The sequence below is a fragment of the Bubalus kerabau genome, chromosome 4 (genome assembly GCF_029407905.1).
Source record: "Bubalus kerabau isolate K-KA32 ecotype Philippines breed swamp buffalo chromosome 4, PCC_UOA_SB_1v2, whole genome shotgun sequence".
Taxonomy (NCBI): Eukaryota; Metazoa; Chordata; class Mammalia; order Artiodactyla; family Bovidae; genus Bubalus; species Bubalus kerabau.
The window spans coordinates 179849024-179858328 of NC_073627.1; the positions used below are offsets into that span (position 1 = coordinate 179849024).

Genomic DNA, 9305 nt, shown 5'->3' on the forward strand with positions numbered 1-9305 from the left:
AAGTTAATATATACATGTTTAGAAATTCTGAGATGAAAAGTAATGCTCACTTTAATTTTATGAGTCTTTAAAAAAAAAACAAGATAAAAAGACATAATCAGATTATTTCAGTGTGTAAATTTCAACTAGCCAGAAGGCTTCCTGGAGACAGAATTCAGTAGATTTGAAACTAATGCTCTGGAGTTTAACTATGCTGTTCCAGAAACTAATCACACTAAGGAATTTCTGCAGAAATCTAGGCATTTGGGTCAGGAATAAGACAGTAAACTTCAGAAGTTCCTGGGCCTAGCCCTAAAGACTACAGACAATCCTCTCTATCACAGACCATATTAGAACCTAATCAAAGGAAGAACTGGAGCTCTAATTGTAAAACATTGTAAAACAGAAGATTTGAGGTGAATAAATAGCACATAAGAGAATGAAGAAAATCTTTCAGACTGGTATTCAAGGACAAATATTTTTAGCAAAATAGTTTCCTTCTCTCATCTTCTATGTAACTCTTTCTTTAAATGCCAATAGTATGGATTCCGGAACCAGAAAGGCTGGGTTTGAATGCAGGCTCCCTCACAGCTGGGCTTCTCTGAGCCTCAGTTTCCTTATCTATAAAATGAAGATAATAATAACACCTAACTCGATTACACCTAACTGTTGTGAGGATTGAGTAGAGTAATATATGCAAGGCTCTTAAAACAGTATCTGCGGCACAGGGAGTACTACATGTGAGTGTAAGCACTATTTCAGTGGTCCACAGTCACTCAGAGCTGATGTAAATACCAGAAGATCCAAAAAACCGAAAGCTTTTCTGTTATTCATTTGGCAGCAAAACCTGACCTGAACCAACACAAGGTTATGTATAGCCTTTTTAAAAACCCATTCAGTGTGAATATACACACATTTTTGCTACAAATACCTTCACGTGTTTGATTACACAGGATGCTGTCCTAGACTTCACTGGGGTGTACTTATTAACTTCCTAAAAATCAGAAAAATTCTAAATTCTGAAACACACCCAGCCCCACAGATTTTCAATAAAAGTTTATGAACAGACATTATCTTTGACATCTGAACAATTTCTGTGTCCTTAAAATGAATGGTATCTTCTTGAATAACCATAAGCAAATTAACACCCTGAACTTAGCTGTACAGAATTTTAGGATGAAGAAAACATTTCCCAGTACAGACAGGAGGGCCCTGATTTCCAGAATGTTCCTTTCAAATAAAATCCATTCATAATATTTTATTTACACGCCACAGTAGTCAGAGCTTTCAAACTCTAAGGTTTGCTTGGGAAAAAAAAAAAAGCCTCGTCTCTTAACTTAGATCACAAATAAATGATTAAGGCTCCTTGGGGGGCAGTCATGTGCCCTGAATCATGGGTACCAACTCATCACCGAACTGTAGAGCTGGAAGAGACCCTCAAGAACTAATCTAAACCACGATCTCTCCCCTTCCAAACTGTTTTATCATCCCTAAATGTACTCTCTCCTGTGAGGTAAGAAGGCCTGCCTCAACGTGTCCTTGGACTCTGTGCACAGGAACACCCTGCAGGTGAGCGTGAAGAGACTAGGTGGGGTACGCTGACAGACCGCAGGCCCAAAGTGATGGCTTAAACCTAACACAGTACATCTTACATGCTTGGCAACTGTCTCAGTTTACACTTTAGAGGATAACAAAGAGTTTCTAAGTCCAGAATGAAGAAAGACTCATCTAGTATGTGTTTAAAAAAAAAAAAAGACTTAAGAATCTTAATGGACTCAATGAGTCAACAACGTAGCGCGGCTGCCAGAAAAGCTCCTGTGATCGGGAGCTAAGTGCATCCACAGGAGTACAGCATCCAGAAAGAACGAGGCAACTGCCCTCTCTACCACGAGCAGGCCAGAGCACATCGGGGCGATGTGTTCAGTTCTGTGCTCCACACTCCAGGAGAGACACAGAAAAACTGAAAAATTCCCTAAGAGGGGCAACCAGCAGAGTCTAAGGGAATCTGAAACCATTTCACATAAAGAACAGTTGAGGGAGCTGAAGTTATTTAGTCCAGACTCCGAGGGAACACGATCACTGCCCACAGATCCCTGAACTGTCAGGGTACAGAGAGAGCTGACTTGTTCTGCGTGGCCCCGAAGGGCAGAGTCAGAACCGGCTGGTGTTAACCACAGAGAGAAATATTTCGGCTAAGTCCATGGAAGCATTTCTTGCAATGAAGAGCCACGTTAGGAGATACTGGCTTCTAAAGTCCTATCTAGCCCTGAAGGTCCATAATTTTAAAAATCAAACATTTATCATCACTTCAGTCTCTTACTATCGATAACTGTTATACTCTAGTATCACAGCCTCCCCTTCACCCTTCGTAAAATGTCCTACCCAGCCAACCAATCAGTCAAATGTTTTGCCAGGACCGTGGGAGGAAAATGCTTGCTTGCTGGGCAATTAGTTTCAGTTTGCAGATCAGTGTCCCTGTAAACAAAAGAGGGCCCTTACTGAGGGGTAGGCAAGAGCTCTCAACTAGATCTGCATGGAAGAAATTCTTATTAATTCAAAGAGCAGCCGGAAGATCCATCTAGACACATAATATATTATCAATGGTGTTCAGTTTTATACAAACATTAAAATAAAACACCCTGTACTCATCTTCCCAAAAGCCAGAGAATCCAATTTTGCCAACCTAACTAGGTCTTTCAAATTCAGTTAGTACCAGGTCTTTCAAATCTCTTTCCTCTGTCAAGCAGATGTATTTACTGTTTAAAGTAGACTAGAACCCATGTTCAGATAGAAAGACCATACTCAATCACATTATTGTAAAGCTAAAATTGCCCAGTAAAGCAGTAAGCCCACAAAGGCAGTTCAGCTGCTGAGAACTAGACAGAGGCAGTCCATAGTGAATTCACAGAAAACTACATGCTGCAGAAAATCTAAAACACAGCAGAGCTACCAAAATTGAGCATCTTAAAATTTCTGTTGCCCGAAGACCATCATAGACATAGGTATATGGTAGTCCATGGAAGTTACTAAAGGCCTCGAACAGTTCCAATGGCAAATATTACTCAATCCATCTTTGCTTTACTTACAATCGATTTGGAGTCTACAAAACTCCAGACAAGGTACTAGAGAATATAATATGATGGACTAATAATATAATATGATGGATTAAACAAGAACACATTCTTCTCTGTGCTTTTTAAAGTGAAGCCAAGAAGCAATCTAAGTATCCATAAACAAGAGATTGGTTAAATAGATTATGATATATTCTTATGATGAAAAATACAACTGCTGAAAAGAATAAGGTACTCTTTAGGTACTGACATGAAAAAAAAAGACCATGATACACAGTTAAGTGGATATAGCAAGTTGCAAAACTCTATGGCTTGCAGTATATATACATAATTAATATATTTAATATATATAATTTATATAGTATTTCATCTTGAGCTTTTAAAAACTATTTTTAATAATCCTGTGTTTAGGGACTTCCCTAGTGGTCCAGTGGCTAAGACTCTGTGCTCCCAATGCAGGGGCCACGGGTTCGATCCCTGGTGAGGGAACGCATCCTGCACGCCACAACCTGCCTCTGAGAAAAGACCAAACTGCTAATAGTAGTAACATTTAAGGACTGACTGAGCTGGGAAGTAGTAGAGTGGGTGGGGGGGACTTTCACTCTTTACTTGTGGACTTCTGGTTCTTGGTAATTTTTGCAGGTAAAGGTTATCTTTGTGGACAAATGCTATGAGTTCCCCACATGAGGAACCTGGAATAAGCAAATTCACAGAGACAGGAAGTAGAATGGTGGTTGCTAGGAATAAGGTGGATGGCTGGCCATTGAGGAGTTGCTGTTTACTGGATACAGTTTCAGTTGGGGAAAATAAAAAATGAGTCCTGAAGATGGATGGTAGTGATGGTTATACAATTTGAATGTGCTTAATGCCACTAAACTGTACACTTAAAAATGGTTAAAATGGTAAATTTTATGTTATGTATATTTTATCACAAAGAAAAAGCAACATAAAAGGAAAAAAGTTTACCTTTGTGATTTAAAAATAACAATGCAAAAATTATTAAGGTAAAATAACATCAATTACACAGACTTATGATATACTAACCTTTCAAAAGAAGGAATCTTCCTACATACACACTACTGTGTGCTTCGAACTTTGGAAAATCTAATTTATCCTTTTCTATTACATTTTACCTGGAGGAGGAAATGGCAATTCACTCCAGTATTCTTGCCTGAAAAAATCCCATGAACAGAGGAGCCTGGCAAGCTACTGCCCATAAGGTCGCAAGGAGTCAGACATGACTGACCACACATACTACCATTACACTTTACTAAAACAAATAAAAATCATCACAAGTCTCTATCAGGTTTCTCAAATGCTTTCTGTCCCATTAAAATAAAAAAAAAAAACTATCATACTGATAGCTAACATACATACTGAGCTAATTTACTCTGCACCCAGAACTATTGTTCTAAGTGCTAATAAATGCACTAACTTAGTTAATTTTCACAGGACTTCACAGCAAATTTCATAGGATTCACAGCAATCCTATGAGCTAAACACTATTATTATCTTCATTTCTCAGATGAAGAGAGGTTAATTGACCTGCCCAAATTACACAGTTAATAAAAGGCAGCAGAGCTAGGATTCAAACCAAGAATGGACTCGAGTCCATACACTCAAACACTACAATTCCCGTCTCTCAGTATCATGTCGGTCTCTCCATAGGGAGGCCAAGAGAGGTTACAGTCAAAATCCAGCTAGATAGCACACTCCTTGAAGCTGGAAGAAATACCAACTTGGCTTTTTATGGGTGAATAATCTGCATTCCTACTTATGTCAATGCCAAGCTCCAACCCAAGACTGGACTGTATTAAGACTCATAATCATGTGGGAAAACTCTCTACAAATTCAATTATAGTCCAAAGTCCATACCTGACCCCACAGTAAATCACTGAGCCTAAGAATTAGGTCAGAGATCCATTAATATAAATCCAGCTAAAGGCAAAATGGTTTGGACAAATCAAACCCCAACTCAAAGCAAAGGAATTCAGAAACTCTTGTCTAACATCTTGACAAGGCAGGTTTTATTTGTTTAGTTCCAGGCCCACTTTAGATCTCAAGAGGAAAAAGAACAGAAGTTGTCTCTAACTTTGCTTGAAGACTTTCAATCAGCAGGAAGAAGAGCTTTATTTTTTACCAGGACTCAGACAGAAATTGGCTTTTATCAACACCAGCAAAACTGAACATTCCCCTTAAGGAGGAAAAAATGGGCCTCCCTGCTTAAATTGTGTATTTGCCCAAACATACTGACTTGTAACTGAGGAAGGAAAAAAGAAAAAAAAAAAAAAAACGGTGCAAGGAAGGGATTTAACCTAATTTATAAATGTGCTCAGCCTAGATATACACCTGTCCCAAATGACTACTGAATCCATTCATTTGCAGGGAAAACATGGATTACAGTTTCTTTTTGCTTTTGGCCTCAAGTGGTCTGTACTACTGTTTGTAAACAAAATCCTCTCAATATCTTCTCCACCTGTCACATGCACGTCTGATATTTACATGAACAAGGCAAGTGGAGCCTTAGGAGGAATCCCTTCAATTTCTGATCTATTGGTCGCAGGAGGTACTGTGCTGGTTTTCAAACTTCCCCAGATCACCCAGGCGGAGGGGCACGGTGAGCGAACCGAACCCAAAAGTTTGCGCCCATCCAGCGCGTCTGACAAAGGCCAAGAGAGCGCTGTTTGGAAGGAGGTGCGATGCTATCCACGCAGCAGTCGCTCCCAAGTGGGAGCGCACTCAGCACAGCCCAAGTGGGGGACAAAAGGCTTTCCAGATTGGGGACTGGGGAGGGGGGTGGGGCAGGCTATCTAGAGCTTGGACCTCCCCTTGGAAGTCGAAATCTGGGGAACCTTTCGGGGGCCAGAAATGCTCCATTCCAGCCAAGAAGCCCAACGCTAGAAGGACGGGCAGCCGCGGGGAGGGTCCGGCGGCCGAGGAGGCGATGGGACTCACCTGGGGTAGGCGGAGAGGGGGCTTCGGTGGCAGGTGGGGTGGGCGGGACGCTGCTGCTGCTGCTGCCGCCGCCGCCGCCGCCGCCGCCGCCGGGGACAGCCGAGGTCGGGTTCGGGCGAGCGGTGGGCGCCCGCACCGTGGTCGCTACAGGGGTGGTCGGCGCCGGGCCAGTGGTCGTCGAGAGGGTGGTCGGCGCGGGTCTGGTTGTCACCCAAGGGGTAGTCGGAGTACGTTCCACCGCAGGAGGTGTGACTCGCGAGGGAACGAGCGGTGCCTGAGAGGTGGTCCGCGCGGGCCCGGCGGCGGTGGTCGGAGCCGGCCCGGCGGTGGTCGGAGGAGGGGTGGTCTCCGGGGGCTGGGCTGAGGAAGACGCAGCCTGGGGTCGGTGGAGGGTGGCGCGCGGGGATCCGGTCCTCGGGGCCTGGGCTGTGGGAGCCGTGGCCTTAGAGAAAGGGTGGCTGGGCTCGCCCCCCAGCCCGGGGCCCGGCGATGCGTCCACCTGCCCCGCGGCCCCGCCGCCACCGGTGACATTCCCCGCCGAGGTGGCTGAGGCGGCGGCGGCGGCGGCGGCGGCGGCGCACAACAGGGCGAGGCCGCCCAGGCTCGGCAGGCTCCTCATGGCGCGCTCGGCTTCGCCATTCATTCATTCAGTCAGTCAGCCGGTCGGTCAGTCATCTCCTCGCTGCACTCGGACCAGGGAAGCCGCCGCAGCCGCCGCCGCCACCGGGCGCACCATCACCACCTCCCTCTGACAGGCGGCCGGCCCCGCGGGCGGGCCCCGGAGCGGAGGGAGCGACCGGGCCGAGCGCGGACGGCCCGCCCTCCCTGATTGGCAGCTTGGCCAGGCCTATGGGAGGCCACGCCGTCTCACGTGACCTGCCCGCTTCCCGGCCTCTTTGTGGCTCCACGAGCCAATCAGAGGGCGCTGAGGAGAGGGGGCGGTACTAAAGTGGGAGGTGGGTGGAGCGAGCGCCGCTCCAGCCGGTCAGACTAGCGGCAGCCCCGGCTTTGTCTGCCCTAGAAGCGGGGCGCGGGCCCCGGGCCCCGGGGAGCAGACAAAGGACGTGCCCGGCGAGGCAGACGCCGGGCCAAGTCGTCTGCTCCACTGGGCGGCGAGCGCGACCCCGGGACGGGGACTCGGCTCTTGGGAGCTTCCCCGCTCTCTTAAACAATGGGGCGCCAGCGCCTCTCCCGGGCTCGGGTGGGGACGGAGCTGGAACCCCCGCGATAGGCGAGGGTGGCTGCAGCGAGGATGTAGAGCGCAGCACCTCCTCTGCAGCCCGAGAGTGCACGGCCTCAGCCCTGCCCTGCGAGGTCTTCGCTGCATTCCCATTTCAGAGATGGGGAAACTGAGGCCCTTGTTGAGGCCCTTACTGAGCCAAGACCCACGCCCTCACCAGGCACCTGCTTTGGGTCAGGCGCTGTACCTGGCAGGACGGGGGTTCTAGAGACCGTCAGAAGTCGAAGGTGCAAGCTTCCTGCGTGAAGGTGACAGGCTCACACGCACGCTCACCTTATACCCCCGGGAGAGTGAGATCGGACAGGGTTGAACCTCAGCTCCAAGCTTCCTGCTGAGTGGTTTTGTGGGAAAACTGAGTGCCGTTTTCTCATCTCTAAAATGGGGTTGATGGCAGCTAACATCCCCACCGCCCACCCCTCTCTCACAGAGCTGATGTGAGAATTAAGTAATGCCCTGAAAGGGCTTAACGCAGTGCCCGGCCCACAGTAAATCCTCATTAATGCTGCCTACACTCAGCGTACTGTGTTAGGACAAGCCCCACGCCGCAGACCTGCGTGTCCTCAGAGCCGCCTGCCTATTGCCGGGCTAGGGGTGGGTCTGACCACAGAGCTTGACCCTGGGCGACACTAAACCCTGTGCAAGGCTGGAATTCCGATGCGCAGCCTCGCACCGTCACCCAGGATTCAGAGCTCGCATAGGCGCTGCAGCCGGGCCGGAGCGCTTGTCATCTGACAGGGCTTAATCCCAGCCCCACCGCCAACCCATTCCTGGCCTCCCCTGAGTGATACTTCCTTTGTGCATGGCTTCCCATTAGTCACCGGCCTCCAACCAGAACTGGGCGATCACATTTGCGTGCGAACCTGTTATATGTAATTAAAAATGCACTTGTTTACCTGAATGAGGAGTGGGTGGGGAGAGGGCATGTATGTGCTTGTGTGATGAAACATAAACACGTTTGTGAGTCTATGTATATAAGTGTATATTTGTATGATCTTATAAGTATGGGAGCTGGTATCTATTTTTGCATATTGTATGTTTTTAAGTATCTGCACGTGCACTGGTGTGTGTTTTATGTGTATTTTCTGTGTATTTTTACATTTGTACCTATGTGTGGTTCACATGGTAAAGAATCTGCCTACAATACAGGAGACCGGTTCCATCACTGGGTTGGGAAGATCCCCTGGAGGAGGAAATGGCAACCAACTCCAGTATTTTTGCCTGGAGAATTCCATGGACAGGGGAGCCTGGTGGGCTACTGTCCATGGGATGACAAAGGTTTGGACTGGACTTAGTAATTAAACAACAGCAACATGAATGCATCTTAATAGGTCCCTCTATGTATGTAAGGGGAGGGAGTGAAATGGGAGGGGTGTGTGTGGGTTCTGGTTTCAGACCAATATTTAAGAAGCACAAATCAAGATTCTGTTTTTACTTCTCTTAGGGAAGGGAGGGGATAGGTCAAGCCCCTCCCCCATAGTCTTTTGCTGACTCGAACCCTTCAAACCCCAGCCCAAATGCCATATCCTCTAAGAGAATTTTCTGGATCTCTGAGTGGGAATGCATCTCTCTCTCCCTATTTTCCCACTGCCCTTTGTTCATTGATTATAGCCCTGATCTATCAATCTATCTATTCCCTGCCTCAATCTATCTATTCCCTGCCTCTTCCTGAAAGGATTAAGGACGGCTTTCAGAAATGTATACAACAGGATAAATTGAACTGCCCCCGTGGCTTTATTACTTCTCACAGGCATGCATCAGTGGGATACTAGAACTTGGGATTTCTGTGTCTGGCTCTCCTCTATTAGGCTGCTCTCTCTGTTCTCAGTGCTTAGCAGGGGGAACCCATGCGAGCACTAATCCGTGCTGGTTAGTTTGAATTACATTGCAAAGAGACCCTGTGGTGCCCTGGGAAGAGTTTGTATCTTTAAAGTCAGACAGAGCCGGGTCATGACTCTACCAGCTGTGTGACCTTGGAGGAAAAACCTTTGACCTCCCTGAGCCTCAGTTTCCTCATCTATAAAATGGGACCAGTGAATTCTGCCTCAGTTAAGCTGAGGCCT

The 9305-nt window shown here is 47.0% G+C and overlaps 1 protein-coding gene across 2 annotated transcripts in view; it reads right to left on the reverse strand.

The window, feature by feature from the left end:
- MEGF9 (multiple EGF like domains 9) overlaps positions 1-6865 on the reverse strand; it is an 81068-nt gene extending 74203 nt beyond the window's left edge. Inside the window, exon 1 of one of the 2 annotated variants that reach the window (XM_055579491.1) lies at positions 6006-6865. In XM_055579491.1, the coding sequence (XP_055435466.1) occupies positions 6006-6648 (643 nt within the window). In that variant the 5' untranslated portion in view covers positions 6649-6865. The remainder of the gene's footprint in view (positions 1-6005) is intronic. The other variant, XM_055579490.1, reaches the window with a different exon arrangement.
- Between the last annotated feature and the right edge of the window lie 2440 nt (positions 6866-9305).